The following is an 18,507-nucleotide window of genomic DNA, read 5'->3' as shown; positions in this document are numbered from 1 at the left end:
AGGTGCAGGTGGTAAGTTTAATATAAAAAACATGGAACGATACAACATAGGAGTAGCGTCTAGACATGAACAACAGAAACAATAATGCCTGGGGAAAGAACCTAAGAGAGTGTCAGATAAAGGGGAGGTAATGAGTGAGGTAATGGAGTCCAGGTGTGCTTAATGATGAATGCCAGGTCCGCGTAATGATGGTTCCCAGGACCTGTGGTTAGTAAACCGGCAACGTTGAAGCCAGAGGGGTGGAGCGGGAGTAGATGTGACAACAAGACTATGAATTAAATTACTATGATTTTCTATTGTGGTATTTTCTTGCACAGGAGGGGCAGCAGGCATAATTGTGCCCTGGATCCAAATGAGCAGACTCCTATCACCCCCCAGCTGTACATGGCCCAGCTGCTGGAGGAAGAGGCCATCAACTCCATTGACTATGAGTTTAGCTTCCAGCTGGAGATCAGAGCCCCGTATCTCCTTGCAGGTCAGAGACACAACATACAACCATCTACACGTTGCAGTTTATTTGTATTATAATACAATTTATGTTCCACTGACCAACAGACATCTTTCCTCGATGAGTACAAAGCTACCTCTGTTCACACAAACAAGATTCATTTGATTTTTTTTGTGATATCTTGTTCAAGTATTTTCATGTGATTCCACTGTTTATTCTACACTGTAGATGCTTTAGAGGTGTCTTTGTGCAGGTGTGGAAAGCCCCTCTCATGCCATCCGGGCAGACGCAGACCCCCTGGCCCGCTCAGCCACCAGCGTCGTCATCACACTCGCTGACAAGTACACCTACGACTGCCCTGTGGAGATCATCATCTACCCCAGTGGTGGGTAGTGTACTGTTGTGGACACACCACCCACCATTCAGCCTGCCAGGGACTACCATTACTCACGCCTCTTCAAATACAATATAACATACACAGAATAGGCCAGTGTTACATTTTACATTTTACGTTTTAGTCATTTAGCAGATGCTCTTATACAGAGCAACTGGATAGCTAAGTGAGACAATGACACATCACAATCGTATCATGTACATTTTCCCTCAACAAAGTATTCATCAGCAAAGTCAGTGCTTGTGGGAAAATCATTGACTATCTGCTGCAAACAATTCGCCCTGTTATTTATATGTGGACAGTTAATCAGATCACACAGGAGTTGAGTCATCAGCCTTTGTCTGAGGGCATAGCCGGATTTCTTATAAGTCTCCGGATTAGTGTCCCGCTCCTTGAAAGTGGCAGCTCTAGCCTTTAGCTCAATGCGGATGTTGCCTGTAATCCATGGCTTCTGGTTGGGATATGTACGTACGGTCACTGTGGGGATGATGTTGTTGAGGCACTTATTGATGAAGCCGATGACTGAGGTGGTATACTCCTCAACGCCATTGGTGAATCCCGGAGCATATTCCAGTCTGTGCTAGCAAAACAGTCCTGTAGCATAGCATCTGCGTCATCTGACCAGTTCCGTATTGAGCGAGTCACTGGTGCTTCCTGCTTAAGTTTTTGATTGTAAGCAGGAATCAGGAGGATAGAATTTTGGTCAGATTTGCCAAATGGAGGGTGGGGGAAAGCTTTGTACGCGTCTCTGTGTGGAGTAAAGGTGGTCTAGAGTTTTTTTCCCCTCTGGCTGCACATGTGACATGCTGATAGAAATGTGGTAAACATGATTTAAGTTTGACTGCATTAAAGTACCCGGCCACTAGGAGCGCCGCTTCTGGATGAGCATTTTCTTATTTGATTATGGATTCATAGAGTTGGTTAAGTGCAGTCTTAGTGCCAGCATCGGTCTGCGGTGGTAAATAGACGGCTACAAATAATATAGATGAGAACTCTCTTGGTAGATAATGTGGTCTACAGCTTATCATAAGGCGAGCAATACCTCAAGACTTATTTAATATAAGACATCGCACACCAGCTGTTATTGACAAATAAACACACACCTCCACCCCTCGTCTTACCAGACGTAGCTTCTCTGTTCTGCCTGTGCATGGAAAATTCCGCCAGCTCTATATTATCTGTGTCGTCGTTCAGCCACAACTCGGTGAAACATAATATATTACAGTTTTTAATGTCCCGTTGGTAGGATAATCTTAATCGTAGGTCATACATTTTATTTTCCAATGATTGCACGTTAGCCAATAGAACGGATGGTAGTGGGAGTTTACTTGTTTGCCTATGGATTCTCAGAAGGCAGCCCGACCTGCGACCCTTTTTCCTCCGTCTTTTCTTTGCGGAAATGACAGGGATTTGGGCCTGTTCCGGGGAAAGCAGTATATCCTTCTTGTCGGACTCATTAAAAGGAAAAAGCTTCTTCCAGTTCGAGGTCAGTAATCGCTGTTCTGATGTCCAGAAGTTATTTTCGGTCATAAGAGATGGTAGCATCAACATTATGTACAAAATAAGTTTAAAAAACAAGTTACAAATAACGCAGAAAAACAAACAAAATACCACAGTTGGTAAAACGTCATCCATTCTCTTCGGCGCTATCTTATCATGATTCCATATTTGTTATTTCATAGTTTTGATGTCTAAACTATTATTCTACAATGTAAAAAAATAGTAAAAATAAAACTTATAAAACTTTTGACCGGTAGTGTATATATGTAACGGATGTGAAACGGCTAGCTTAGTTAGCGGTGCGCGCTAAATAGCGTTTCAATCGGTGACGTCACTTGCTCTGAGACCTTGAAGTAGTGGTTCCCCTTGCTCTGCAAGGGCCGTGGCTTTTGTGGAGCGATGGGTAACGATGCTGCGTGGGTGACTGTTGTTGATGTATGCAGAGGGTTTCCTGGTTCACGCCCGGGTATGGGCGAGGGGACGGTCTAAAGTTATACTGTTACATTGGTGCCGTGACCCGGATCACTGGTTGCTGCGGAAAAAGGAGGAGGTCAAAAGGGGGGTGAGTGTAATGGATGTGAAAGGGCTAGCTTAGTTAGCAGTGCGCGCTAAATAGCGTTTCAATCGGTGACGTCACTTGCTCTGAGACCTTGAAGTAGTGGTTCCCCTTGCTCCGCAAGGGCCGTGGCTTTTGTGGAGCGATGGGTAACGATGCTTCGTGGGTGACTGTTTTTGATGTGTGCAGAGGGTCCCTGGTTCGCGCCCGGGTATGGGCGAGGGGACGGTCTAAAGTTATACTGTTACATATATACAGTATATACTGTATATATATCTCTCTCTATCCTTACTTTCTTCTCTCTCTCTCTCTTTCTTTAAACCCCCACCCGCCTTTTTCTCTCCTTCTCTATCTTAGTCCTCTCCTGGTTGTCTTAATCTCTGCCTGGGCCAGTTGTCTCCCAGAGGCAGGAATGAGTCCCCAGATTGCTTGTCCAATAAGGCTCTAAAGAGATGGCTTTGTTTACGGCCCTAGGGCCAGTGGCTTGCTGTGCAATTCAATTCAGTCCACTGTGGGACTGGGGTTTCAATCTCATCAAGGAGACTGCTGAGCACAACCAGATGGCCATGGCAATAGAGAGATGTATGGAGTGCTTGCCGGAAGCAGTTTTCCCTCAGTTTTTGTATAGTGAAATTAACTTAAAATGATTTTGAAAAGTGATTGTTGGACGGTTTTCATCAAAAGCTTGATTTACTAAATGGTCAATAAAAACAGCTCGCCTTGAACTTCACTGCAGAGAGATGTATTGAGGGATGCCTGTGGAGAGAAGAATATGAGCAGAAAATAGCAAAGCACTTTTAATCACAGTAGTGGAGCTGGCATATTGACTTGACAGCAACAGCATTTCTCTGGAATCAAAATCCAAGAGGGACCTTAGTCTGTGACTAATCAATCATGGACAAACTTTTGTTATTGACCAAATACTTATTTTCCACCATAATTTGCAAATAAATTCATAAAAAATCTGACAATGTGATTTTCTGGATTGTTTTTCTCATTTTGTCTGTCATAGTTGAAGTGTACCTATGATGAAAATTACAGGCCTCTCTCATCTTTTTAAGTGGGAGAACTTGCACAATTGGTGGCTGACTAAATACTTTTTTGCCCCACTGTATCTGTCATGATAAAATGGGATGCGTGAGATAACAAGCAGCATTAGTTCCTGTGCTCAGGACAAATCACGATTTCGCAAGTAATAGCATTTTTTAAAATTATGGAAGGGGAGGGGACATTTGGCCCATAGACTTGCCTGTAACTTGCAACGAGAGTGGGAGGAGCTCTTCGTTACGGTTCCGCTCCTCATTCTATCACTTCTTTTAACACCCAGGACTTAATTGAGCACCTGACCAATTACGCAAGACTTTAGTTATGGGTTAACCAAGATTAGTCTGTGACAGAAATATATACTACTTGGCCACGTCTGCCTTTTCTCTGACAGATGTTTGCAGGAATTGCATATTGTACCCTTCTATCAGTGTTATGGCTCATACTGAAACCTGATTGTTGTCAAGGTGATACTGTACCATATTAGTCTAGTGCCCATTGTTTCCTACTAGATCCTCATCTGCCTCTTGTGCTGATTGAGGATGGAGACATGACACTGGAGGAGTACGATGAACACCTCACAGGGAAGAGTGACTACATCAAGGCCATCAAGAAGGACTCCAGTAATGAAAAGAAAGTGAGTGCTGCATCTGATCTGATGTGATCTGCGTTTTACCCAGTAGCCTTATTGAGTGGCAAAGAAGCAGCTGTCTGAGAGGACTCATATAGATTAAAGAGGCTTTGTAAAATGGCAAGATGCTGCTTATAATTAGAGAAGAAAAGCATATAGCATCATGAATATTCATTAACAGATAATGAGACCTCTCTAATAAGAAAAGATAGCAGTTCTGAAACTAAAGTAAAAGTGCAGTAACTGCAGTCGACTGGGGTATTTTGGATGCAGTAATTGCAGAACAACTGCAATGTACTGCAGTTACACTGCAAAATAAACTGTGTTGTTTTCGACGCAGTACTTGAAGCGTACTGCAGTTATACTGCACATTAACTACATTTATACTACAGTGTACTGCGGTTATACTGCAAAATAAACTGTGTTATTTTGGACCCAGTACTTGAAGTATACTGCAGTCATACTGCGCTCTGACTACAGTTATTCTACAGTGTACAGCAGTCATACTGCACTCTGACTACTGTTATACTACAGCATACTGCAGTTATACTGCACACTGACTACAGTTATACTACAGTGTACTACAGTTATACTAGTGTACTGCAGTTATACTACAGTGTACGGCAGTTATACTGCACTCTGACTGCAATTTATTTTCGTAAGGGCTGCGTATCCACACCTTTTGCCAGTTTTGTGTGATTTGTTAGACCTGGTTTGGCCTGTATTAGTAGTGCATTCCAGTATTCCCGTGTCCATTATTATTATATGAAAGCAATTGATTTATTTCAACCTCTCTGAGATCATTTTAAAACTACACATGAATGATACACATTGGAGTTACAGTATGTTGTTTGAATGGTGAGTTTATTATTTTTCTTGAGGTGAAATCGTGTCGGTACAGATTGTACCTTATTCTCCACATGTCTGAATGGCACTACGGTGGTAGATACAATTACATCCTTAAGTGACCAGTAGACCTCAATGGGAGGGAGAGAGAGGACACTTAGCCTAAAATGATGTGTGGGATAAAAAGGGGTTACTATGGAAACCACAAAAAGTCCTCAGTGTTCTGCTTGGAATTTCTACCTGCAAGAACACATGCACCAGTTGATTGAGTGTCCTTTCTCTTTCAAATCATTTGGGTGTCATTTTAAACAAATCCCCAACCGTAATTTCCTTTAAGAAGCATAGCTGAAATCAACTTATCAAAAACGTTCCATATGGAGAATATTTTATTGTTAGATCTACGTATCTAATGGATCTTAGCATGAAGGAAACAGCTGTGTTGTAGTTTAGGGGAACGCTGCCTTGTAGAGCTATAACTAATTTTAATAAAATTATAATCATTTTCTTATCAGATGTGACATGTAAGATATGTATAAAAAAATGACATGTACAAAGTCATTGCTGTATGTGAATATGGCTCTTATTCAAAGCTTACATGATGTGATTGGGATCTCATTCTCTTTATTTCATTATTTTCTTACTGTATCCTCTGACCATGTTATGCTCTGACCATGTTATCCTCTCACCATGTTATCCTCTGACCACGTTATCCTCTGACCATGTTATCCTCTGACCATGTTATCCTCTGGCCATGATATCCTCTCACCATGTTATCCTCTGATCATGTGTAGACTAGATCTCAAGCACTTCTCTCACCATGTTATCCTCTGGCCATGTGGCAAAGTGAAGGTGGATATCATTCGTAAGCGTCTCCACAAGGACATCCTCCACAACCCTGCGGTTATGCTCAACTTCTGCCCAGACCTCAAGTCCATGACCTCTGACCTAAGGAAGGTGCATGGAGAGTTCATCTTCCTCATCGACCGCAGTGGGAGCATGAGCGGGGTCAACATCAGCTGTGTCAAGGTACTGTCATGACTTCATAACACATTGAAAACCCATTCGTAATCTATTCTTAATAAGGGCATAAACATAATGAACTGAGTAGTTTGGCAAACTAAACCTGGAGGATGGAGACTTAAGGGCAACTAAAGTAATGGAATGAATTATGAAGGAATAACATAGTTTACTAATTAGATATGTAAGATGTGCTATTAATGACTCAATGACTCACTGGTCATTTGATAGAAAGGTCAATGGAAACTCATCTCAGCTCGGCCTTTATTTCCAGTGCATCTGACTGTAATGTTACATGATTGGACTGGGCTGAGAGTGGTGATGTTTGACTAACCCCTGTTGGTTTGTCATGCACAGCAGGGCAGCATGACTCATACTCAGAAATCTTCTGATTGGGGAGACTTGGGCATCCTCTCCCTCTGACACCACAAAGCCTGACTTAAATCAAATCAATCAAATCATTTTATTTGTTACATGCGCCGAATACAACAGGTGTAGACCTTACAGTGAAATGCTTACAAGCCCTTAACCAATGATGCAGTTTTACGAAAATACCTAACAAATAAAAAGTAAGAGATAAGATTTTAAAAAACATTTTTTAAAGAGCAACAGTAAATAACAATAGCGGGGCTATATACAGAGGGTACCGGTACAGAGTTAATGTGTCAATGTGCGGGGGCACCGGTGTCGAGGTATTTGAGATAAGTATGTACATGCAGGTAGGGTTGTTAAAGTGGCTATGCATAGATAATAACAGAATTAGCTGTTCAGGAGTCTAATGGCTTGGGGGTAGAAGCTGTTTAGAAGCCTCTTGGACCTAGACTTGGCGCTCCGGTACCGCTTGCCGTCTATGACTAGGGTGGCCGGAGTCTTTGACAATTTTTAGGGCCTTCCTCTGACACCGCCTGGTATAGAGGTACTGGATGGCAGGAAGCTTGGCCCCGATGATGTACTGGGCCTTACGCACTACCCTCTGTAGTGCCTTGCGGTCGGAGGCCGAGCAGTTGCCATACCAGGCAGTTATGCAACCCGTCAGGATCCTCTCGGGTGCAGCTGTAAAATCTTTTGAGGATCTGAGGACCCATGACAAATATTTTCACTCTCCTGAGGGGGGGATCGGTCTGACCTGACCCAGCCAGGTCAGGCCGATGATGATGAAATCATTTCTCCTCGGTTTCTTTGATCTGCCAGAAACTCCCCCAAAATGTCAGGCCCCAATTTGATAGCATCTTTAACTGAATATAAGGAGAAAGAGAGATTTCTATGACACCAAAATGCCAGCGACCCCAAAATGCTAGCGAGCACCAATTTGATTGTACCTTTGAAAGTGGGAGAAAGAGCAGTGGAGATTTTCTATGACACAACGACTTGAAATTGACAAAAAGCATTGAAGTTTCCTGTGAGCAGACTCTCTAATCAATCTCTGCTATAACATTCTCTATCCACTTTCTCTGTATTGTTGCATGTCATGAAGAAAGTCCATTACATATAACAACTGCTTCATACGTGCATGCTTTATGACAGAGAAAATGCCATTACTGGTCCTCAATGGGTCAGAGGAGGGTTGTATTTCTTTATTTTAGAGAGTAAAAGAAAGGAAATCATGTCATTTCTGTCAACTTTTTGTCATAGCAACACAGAAATGACAGGATTTACTTTCTCTTCACCATTATACACTGAGTGTACAAAACATGACATAGCTTTTATCTGAATTCACCTGATTAGTCTATGATACCTTATTGATGTCACCTGTTAAATCCACTTCAATCAGTGTAGATGAAGGGGGAGATGGGTTTAAGAAGGATTTTTAAGCCTTGAGACAATTGAAACATGGATTGTGTAGGTGTGCCATTCAGAGGGTAAATGGGCAAAACAGTATGCAGTATGAGAATATTCAAAGTAGCCACCCTTTGCCTTGATGACAGCTTTGCACACTCTTGGCATTCTCTCAACCAGCTTCACCTGGAATGCTTTTCCAACAGTCATGAAGGAGTTCCCACATACGCTGAGCACTTGTTGGCTGCTTTTCCTTCACTCTGCGGTCCACCTCCTCCCAAACTATCTCAATTGGGTTGAGGTTGGGTGATTGGAGGCTAGGTCATCTGATGCAGCACTCCATCCCTCCCCTTCTTGTTCAAATAGCCCTTACATAGCCTGGAGGTGTTTTGGGTAATTGTCTTGTTGAAAACAAATGATAGTCCCACTAAGCGCAAGCCGGGTGGGATGGCGTATTGCTACAGAATGCTGTGGTAGCCATACTGGTAAAGTGTGCCTTGAATAAAATAAAAAAATCACTGACAGAGGCACCAGCAAAGCACCATCACACCTCCTCCTCCATGCATCACGATGGGAACCACACATGCGAAGATCATCCTTTCACCTACTCTGCGTCTCACAAAGACACGGCGGTTTGAGCCAAAAATCTCAAATTCTGACTCATCAGATCAAAGGACAGATTTCCATCGGTCTAATATCCATTGATCGTGTTTCTTTGCCCAAGCAAGTCTCTTATTATTATTGGTGTCCTTTAGTAGTGGTTTCTTTGCAGTAATTCGACCATGAAGGCCTGATTCACGCAGTCTCCTCTGAACAGTTGATGTTAAGATTAGAGGTCGACCGATTATGGTTTTTCAACGCCGATACCGATACCGATTATTGGGGGACCAAAAAAGCCGGAGCCGATTAATCGGACGATTTTATTTTTTAAATTATTTTTTAATGTATTTGTAAAATGACAATTACAACAATACTGAATATAACACTTATTTTAACTTAATATAATACATCAATGAAATCAATTTAGCCTCAAGTAAATAATGAAACATGTTCAATTTGGTTTAAATAATGCAAAAACATAGTGTTGGAGAAGAAAGTAAGAAAGTATGTGCTTTGTAAGAAAGCTAACGTTTCAGTTCCTTGCTCAGAACACGAGAACATATGAAAGCTGGTGGTTCCTTTTAACATGAGTCTTCAATATTCCCAGGTAAGAAGTTTTAGGTTGTAGTTATTATAGGAATTATAGGACTATTTCCCTCTATACCATTTGTATTTAATTAACTGTTGACTATTGGATGTTCTTATAGTCACTTTAGTATTGTCAGTGTTACAGTATAGCTTCCGTCCCTCTCCTCGCTCCTCCCTGGGCTCGAACCAGCAACACAAAGACAACAGCCACCACATCGAAGCAGGGTTACCCATGCAGAGCAAGGGAAACAACCACCCCAAGGCTCAGAGCGAGTTTGAAAGTTTGAAACGCTATTAGCGCACTAACTAGCCAGCCATTTCACTTCGGTTACACCAGCCTCATCTCGGGAGTTGATAGGCTTGAAGTCATAAACAGCGCAATGCTTGACGCACAACGAAGAGCTGCTGGCAAAACGCACGAGAGTGCTGTTTGAATGAATGTTTATGCGCCTGCTTCTGCCTACCACCACTAAGTTAGATACTTGTATGCTTGTATGCTCAGTCAGATTATATGCAACGCAGGACACGCGTGTAGTTAACTAGTGATTATAATTGATTGTTTTTTATAAGATAAGTTTAATGCTAGCTAGCAACTTACCTTGGCTTACTGCATTTGCGTAACAGCAGTCTCCTTGTGGAGTGCAACGAGAGAGAGGCAGGTCGTTATTGCGTTGGACTAGTTAACTGTAGTTAACCGTCATTGAAAATAAGAATGTGTTCTTAACTGACTTGCCAAGTTAAATAAATATTCAATAAACGTGTAAAAAAATAATATTATAATAATAATTGGCAAATCGGCGCCCAAAAATACAGATTTCCGATTGTTATGAAAACTTGAAATCGGCCCCAATTAATCGGCCATTCCGATTAATCGGCTGACCTCTAGTTGAGATGTGTCTGTTACTTGAACTATGTGAATCATTTCTTTGGGCTGCAATTTCTGAGGCTGGTAACTCTAATGAACTTATCATCTGCAGCAGAGGTAAATCTGTGCCTTCTTTTGCTGTGGAGGTCCTCATGAGAGCCAGTTTCATCATAACGCTTGATGATTTTTGCGACTGCACTTCAAGAAACTTTCAGTTCTTGAAATGACCAATAAACTTTGATTTGATTAGATTTTTTTCAGTCATAAATAAATGAAACATTCACAAAGAAAGGGTATTAAATACACAATTTGGTGTAAAAAACAACAACAACATAATAAAGTGAAATATGATTACAGCCAAACTTGAAATGAATGGTTGTTATTGAGCATACACTTTCTAATAATACACTGGCCCGTCCCTCTGTCACACAGAGATAATAATAATAATAACACAATGGATGATGTTGCACTTCTCTACTGCACCACAAAGACGCTCTCCAGTGTATAGTAACTAGCCTGCTGACAGATAAAATTGTAATCTGGTCATACTGCCGCAGCCGAAAATGTTTAAACGTCAAGAATAACACTTGCAGCCAGGTGAACAAGGCTGGTTGTTAGAGAGTCTCTTAAAGATTGACCGACTTGTCTGCCTGTCTTGTTCTTTTTCATTTTCATTTCCATCTCTCTCCGTCTCTTTTCCTCTTTTCTCATTCTCCTCTCCTTCGTATTGACCTTGTGTTTCTATCATTTCTGTTCTGTTCCCAGGATGCCATGGTGGTGATCCTGAAGAGCATTGTGCCTGCCAGTCTCTTCAACATCATCGGCTTTGGCTCCACATTCAAAACACTGTTTTCTACCAGTCAGAGCTATGATGAGGTATGAGGAAAGCAGAACATAGTTTCTTTTTTCAGGTCAATATTATTGAACTGCATGTCAGTGATAAAATCTCTATTAGTAAATGCTTAATCTTGCGTGACAGATTTCACAGCTACAGGTAGCACAGGTAGGGGTGACAGGTAGCATACTGATTAAGAGCGGCGGGCCAGTATCCCAAAAAATAGCTGGTTCGAAAAATCTGTTGATGTGCCCTTGAGCAAGGCACTTAACCCTAATTACTCCAGTAAGTCGTTCTGGATAAGAGCGTCTGCTATATGACAATAAAGGTCAACTGTAAATGTAGTCGGAGTACGAGTATAATTCACAGACACACTTGTCTGCCTCTGTTAGATGACTAAATGTTATTGTGTGTATTATTATAATAAATGCTGCTATAATATGCTTCCCCCCCTGTCTTTTCTCTGGGCAGCTACAAGTGTCTGTCACAAGAGACTCAAGACTAGTAATATGCTTCTCCCCTGTCGCTCCATGATTCAGGAAACAGTAACCATGGCTTGTGAGTACATCAGGAAGATCCGAGCTGACATGGGCGGCACCAACATCCTGGCACCACTTAACTGGATCCTGAGGCAACCCATGCACATGGGTCATCCACGCATGCTCTTCCTGATCACAGATGGGGCCGTCAGCAACACAGGGAAGGTCATCGAGCTGGTCCGCAGCCATGCCCGCTACACCAGGTTAACACACCATCAACTTACGGAACTTCGTTGTCACCAATTGCTATAGACTACCGTATTCAAAATTATGACATTTCCATGTAAAAGATCCCATGAGCACCAACATGTGAAGTTCATAGGAGCATATTAAAGTGGGTGTCAAATGAAAGCTAAGAGTCTATATTTTGGGGAAATTAAGATACATTTTCCAACCATTTTCCATCTTAAGAAAAGTTTTTGATTTCTGGATAAACATACAGAAAAAGGGGTCTTAGATAACATCTACCAGAAAAAGTCTTAAAAGGTATGAGAAATACTTCAAAACACAATAATGTTTAAGTAGAGACCCCTGCCCACTAATATCAACACACATGTTTGCCATCTGTAAGTTTAAGAAACATTACCTTGTGCCTTGAAATTCCGTTACCAGAAATCCACATATCTTGAAGATATTTTCTAATTTCTCTCCCTTGTGAGGTGGGAGGATAATGAAAGTTCACAGAGGTAACAAGTGATGGTAGACATAGTTATATTTAATGCTATCAATCTAGTTTATGAATTATTAAGTGATTAAAACTCGTAATTCCATTGCCAAATTGGTAACTAAATTACCCAAAAATCAGTAACGGAATTACTGCAACTGAATTGGCTACAATGAGAAATCATAATAATACTCACAGGTGGGTCTCCTGATACGGTCCTCCCTTCCACTGGCATACTGTTATGTTCAGATCATAGTGTCTCCTGCTACTGTCCTCCCTTCCACTGGCATACTGTTATGTTCAGCTCATAGTGTCTCCTGCTACTGTCCTCCCTTCCACTGGCATACTGTTATGTTCAGCTCATAGTGTCTCCTGCTACTGTCCTCCCTTCCACTGACATACTGTTATGTTCAGCTCATAGGGTCTCCTGCTACTGTCCTCCCTTCCACTGGCATACTGTTATGTTCAGCTCATAGGGTCTCCTGCTACTGTCCTCCCTTCCACTGACATACTGTTATGTTCAGCTCATAGGGTCTCCTGCTACTGTCCTCCCTTCCACTGGCATACTGTTATGTTCAGCTCATAGTGTCTCCTGCTACTGTCCTCCCTTCCACTGACATACTGTTATGTTCAGCTCATAGTGTCACATTTTAAACATTTTGTTTAGGTTTCCAGCCTTATTCTAAAATATATTTATTTTTTAATTTCCTCATCAATCTACACACAATACCCAATACATTTTTGCAAATGTATTCTAATAAATAAAAAACCTAAATGTGACATTTACATTTAAGTATTCAGACCCTTTACTCAGTACTTTGTTGAATCACCTTTGGCAGAGATTACAGCCTCGAGACGTCTTGGGAATGACCCTACAAGCTTGGCACACCTGTATTTGGGGAGTTTCTCCCCTTCTTCTAGGCAGATCCTCTCAATCTCTGTCAGGTTGGATGGGGAGCGTTGCTGCATAGCTATTTTCAGGCCTCTCCAGAGATGTTCGATTGAAGTCCGGGCTCTGGCTGGGCCACTCAAAGGCATTCAGAGACTTGTCACGAAGCCACTTCTGCGTTGTCTTGGCTGTGTGCTTAGGGTTGTTGTCCTTTGGAAGGTGAACATTCTCCCCAGTCTGAGATCCTGAGCACTCTGGAGCAGGTTTTCATCAAGGATCTCTCTGTACTTTGCTCTGTTCATCTTTCCCTCGATTCTGACTAGTCTCCCAGTCCCTGCCTCTGAAAACCATCAGGAGCGTCGGAAACTGTAAGGTTGATGAATGTAAAAATACTTATTAGAATATAAGAATATAGAAGTAGTAGGCCTATATTTCATTCAAACATTTCAACTTCAATGGAAAAATAATATAATATATGCCATTCGAAATATCTTTATAGACTACACTTTAATTTGATAAAATAAACAAAAAAACAAGAGTTCTCCCTTTCTTCTAGGCAGATCCTCTCAATCTCTGTCAGGTTGTATGGGGAGCGTTGCTGCACAGCTATTTTCAGGCCTTTCCAGAGATGTTCGATCAGGTTCATGTCTGGGCTCTGGTTGGGCAACTCAAGGACAGAGATTTGTCGTGAAGCCACTCCTGCATTGTCTTGGATGTGTGCTTAGGGTCGTTGTCCTGTTGGAAGGTGAACCTTCGCCTTCCAGCTGAAAAACATCCCCAAAGAATGATGCTTCCACCACCATGCTTCACCGTAGGGATGGTGCCAGGTTTCCTCCATACGTGACGCTTGATATTCAGGCCAAAGAGTTCAATCTTAGTTTCATAAGAAAAGAGAATCTTGATTCTCATGGACTCCTTCAACTGCCTTTTGGCAAATTCCAAGTGGGCTGTCATGTGTCTTTTACTGAGGAGTGGCTTCCGTCTGGCTACTCTACCATAAATGCCTGATTGGTGGAGTGCTGCAGAGATGGTTGTCCTTCTGGAAGGTTCTCCCATCTCCACAGAGGAACTCTGGAGCTCTGTCAGAGTGACCATCAGGTTCTTGGTCACCTCCCTGATGCGGTATTGTGTGTAGATTGAGGAGGAACATTTTTATTGTATCCATGTTATTTCATATTAGTTTATGTCTTTGCTATTATTCTTCAATGGAGAAAATAGTCAAAATTAAGAAAAACCCTTGAATGAGTAGGTGTGTCCAAACTTATAAACTTTATATATATATATATATATATATACACACTGCTCAAAAAAAAGGGAACACTTAAACAACACAATGTAACTCCAAGTCAATCACACTTCTGTGAAATCATACTGTCCACTTAGAAAGCAACACTGATTGACAATAAATGTCACATGCTGTTGTGCAAATGGAATAGACAACAGGTGGAAATTATAGGCAATTAGCAAGACACCCCCAATAAAGGAGTGGTTCTGCAGGTGGTGACCACAGACCACTTCTCAGTTCCGATGCTTCCTGGCTGATGTTTTGGTCACTTTTGAATGCTGGCGGTGCTTTCACTCTAGTGGTAGCATGAGACGGAGTCTACAACCCACACAAGTGGCTCAGGTAGTGCAGCTCATCCAGGATGGCACATCAATGCGAGCTGTGGCAAGAAGGTTTGCTGTGTCTGTCAGTGTAGTGTCCAGAGCATGGAGGCGCTACCAGGAGACAGGCCAGTACATCAGAAGACGTGGAGGAGGCCGTAGGAGGGCAACAACCCAGCAGCAGGACCGCTACCTCGCCTTTGTGCAAGGAGGAGCACTGCCAGAGCCCTGCAAAATGACCTCCAGCAGGCCACAAATGTGCATGTGTCTGACGTCCACAGGTGGGGGTTGTGCTTACAGCCCAACACCGTGCAGGACGTTTGGCATTTGCCAGAGAACACCAAGATTGACAAATTCGCCACTGTCGCCCTGTGCTCTTCACAGATGAAAGCAGGTTCACACTGAGCACGTGACAGACGTGACAGAGTCTGGAGACGCCGTGGAGAATGTTCTGCTGCCTGCAACATCCTCCAGCATGACCGGTTTGCGGTGGGTCAGTCATGGTGTGGGGTGGCATTTCTTTGGGGGGCCGCACAGCCCTCCATGTGCTCGCCAGCGGTAGCCTGACTGCCATTAGGTACCGAGATGAGATCCTCAGACCCCTTGTGAGACCATATGCTGGTGCGGTTGGCCCTGGGTTCCTCCTAATGCAAGACAATGCTAGACCTCATGTGGCTGGAGTGTGTCAGCAGCTCCTGCAAGAGGAAGGCATTGATACTATGGACTGGCCTGCCCGTTCCCCAGACCTGAATCCAATTGAGCACATCTGGGACATCATGTCTCGCTCCATCCACCAGTCTGTTGCACCACAGACTGTCCAGGAGTTGGCGGATGCTTTAGTCCAGGTCTGGGAGGAGATCCCTCAGGAGACCATCCGCCACCTCATCAGGAGCATGCCCAGGCATTGTAGGGAGGTCATACAGGCACGTGGAGGCCCCACACACTACTGAGCCTCATTTTGACTTGTTTTGAGGACATTACATCAAAGTTGGATCAGCCTGTAGTGTGGTTTTCCACCTTAATTTTGAGTGTGACTCCAAATCCAGACCTCCGTGGGTTGATAAAATTGATTTCCATTGATAATAAATCCAGTGATTTTGTTGTCAGCACATTCAACTATGTAAAGAAAAAAGTATTTAATAAGAATATTTAATTAATTCAGATCCATTTAGTGTTCCCTTTATTTTTATATATATATATATATATATATATATATATATATATATATATATATATATATATATATATTACAACCTGTAATTTAATTTGATTTTTATTTGGATTTCATGTCATGGACATACACAAAATAGTCCAAATTGGTGAAGAGAAATGAAAAAAATAACTGAAAAGTGGTGCATACCCCCTTTGCTATGAAGCCCCTAAATAAGATCTGGTGCAACCAATTACCTTCAGAAGTCACATAATTAGTTAGATTGCACACAGGTGGACTTTATTTAAGTGTCACATGATCTGTCACATGATCTCAGTATATATACACCTGTTCGGAAAGGCTCCAGGGTCTGCAACATCACTAAGCAAGGGGCACTACTAAGAAAGCGGCACCATGAAGACCAAGGAGCTCTTGAAACAGGTCATGGATACAGTTGTGGAGAAGTACAAATCAGGGTTGGGTTATAAAAAAATATCAGAAACTTTGAACATCTCACGGAGCACCATTAAATTAATTATTAAAAAATAGATAGAATATGGCACCACAACAAACCTGCCAAGAGAAGGCCGCCCACCAAAACTCATGGTCCAGGCTAGGAGGGCATTAATCAGAGAGGCAACAAAGAGACCAAAGATAACCCTGAAAGCGCTACAAAGCTCCGCAGCGGAGATTGTCCATGGGACCACTTTAAGCCATACACTCCACAGAGCTGGGCTTTACTGAAGAATGGCCAGAAAAAAAGTAATTGCTTAAAGAAAAAAATAAGCAAACACGTTTGGTGTTCGCCAAAAGGCATGTGGAAGACTCCCCAAACATATGGAAGAAGGTACTCTGGTCAGATGAGACTAAAATTGAGCTTTTTGGCCATGAAGGAAAACGCTATGTCTGGTGCAAACCCAACACCTCTCATCACCCCGATAACAACATCCCCACAGTGAAGCATGGTGTGGGCAGCATCATGCTGTTTTTCATCGGCAGGGACTGGGAAACTGGTCAGAATTGAAGGAATGATGGATGGCGCTAAATACAGGGAAAAACTGTTTCAGTCTTCAAGAGATTTGAGACTGGGACAGGGGTTCACCTTCCAGCATACTGCTAAAGCAACACTCGAGTGGTTTAAGGGGAACATTTAAATGTCTTGAAATGGCCTATTCAAAGTCCAGACCTCAATCCAATTGAGAATCTGTGGTATGACTTCAAGATTGCTGTACACCAGCGGAACTCATCCAACTTGAAGGAGCTGGAGCAGTTTTTCTTGAAGAATGGGAAAAATCACAGTGGCTAGATGTGCCAAGCTAATAGAGACATACCCCAAGAGACTTGCAGCTGTAATTCCTTCAATTGTGGCTCTACAAAGTATTCACTTTTTTTGGGGGGGGGGGGGGGTAGTTATACACACTCAAGTTTTCAGTTTTTTTGTCTTATTTGCTGTTTGTTTCACAATAAAAAATATTTTGCATTTTCAAAGTGGTAGGCATGTTGTGTAAATCAAATGATACAACCTCCCCCTCCAAAAATATATATTTTAATTCCAGGTTGTAAGGCAACAAAATAGGAAAAATGCGAAAGGGGGTGAATAGTTTTGCAAGCCACTGTATGTTTGTATATACAGTGCCCTGCGAAAGTATTCGGCCCCCTTGAACTTTGCGACCTTTTGCCACATTTCAGGCTTCAAACATAAAGATATAAAACTGTATTTTTTTGTGAAGAATCAACAACAAGTGGGACACAATCATGAAGTGGAACGACATTTATTGGATATTTCAAACTTTTTTAACAAATCAAAAACTGAAAAATTGGGTGTGCAAAATTATTCAGCCCCTTTACTTTCAGTGCAGCAAACTCTCTCCAGAAGTTCAGTGAGGATCTCTGAATGATCCAATGTTGACCTAAATGACTAATGATGATAAATACAATCCACCTGTGTGTAATCAAGTCTCCGTATAAATGCACCTGCACTGTGATAGTCTCAAAGGTCCGTTAAAAGCGCAGAGAGCATCATGAAGAACAAGGAACACACCAGGCAGGTCCGAGATACTGTTGTGAAAAAGTTTAAAGCCGGATTTGGATACAAAGAGATTTCCCAAGCTTTAAACATCCCAAGGAGCACTGTGCAAGCGATAATATTGAAATGGAAGGAGTATCAGACCACTGCAAATCTACCAAGACCTGGCCGTCCCTCTAAACTTTCAGCTCATACAAGGAGAAGACTGATCAGAGATGCAGCCAAGAGGCCCATGATCACTCTGGATGAACTGCAGAGATCTACAGCTCAGTCGTATATTGCACAAATCTGGCCTTTATGGAAGAGTGGCAAGAAGAAAGCCATTTCTTAAAGATATAAATTGATGGGAAGATGGATGGAGCCAAATACAGGACCATTCTGGAAGAAAACCTGATGGAGTCTGCAAAAGACCTGAGACTGGGACGGAGATTTGTCTTCCAACAAGACAATGATCCAAAACATAAAGCAAAATCTACAATGGAATGGTTCAAAAATAAACATATCCAGGTGTTAGAATGGCCAAGTCAAAGTCCA

At 42.2% G+C, this 18,507-nt stretch overlaps 1 protein-coding gene across 2 annotated transcripts in view; it reads left to right on the top strand.

Annotated features, from left to right (window-relative positions):
• vwa5b1 (von Willebrand factor A domain containing 5B1) overlaps positions 1-18,507 on the top strand; it is a 71,478-nt gene that overhangs the window by 7,440 nt on the left and 45,531 nt on the right. For both annotated transcript variants that reach the window (XM_020504845.2, XM_031794521.1), the window contains 6 exons: positions 318-475; positions 702-833; positions 4,455-4,579; positions 6,269-6,445; positions 11,031-11,141; positions 11,640-11,842. In XM_020504845.2, the coding sequence (XP_020360434.1) occupies positions 318-475; positions 702-833; positions 4,455-4,579; positions 6,269-6,445; positions 11,031-11,141; positions 11,640-11,842 (906 nt within the window). The remainder of the gene's footprint in view (positions 1-317; positions 476-701; positions 834-4,454; positions 4,580-6,268; positions 6,446-11,030; positions 11,142-11,639; positions 11,843-18,507) is intronic.

Source organism: Oncorhynchus kisutch, linkage group LG17 (genome assembly GCF_002021735.2).
Source record: "Oncorhynchus kisutch isolate 150728-3 linkage group LG17, Okis_V2, whole genome shotgun sequence".
NCBI lineage: Eukaryota > Metazoa > Chordata > Actinopteri > Salmoniformes > Salmonidae > Oncorhynchus > Oncorhynchus kisutch.
This window is presented reverse-complemented; position numbering and strand designations above follow the sequence as displayed.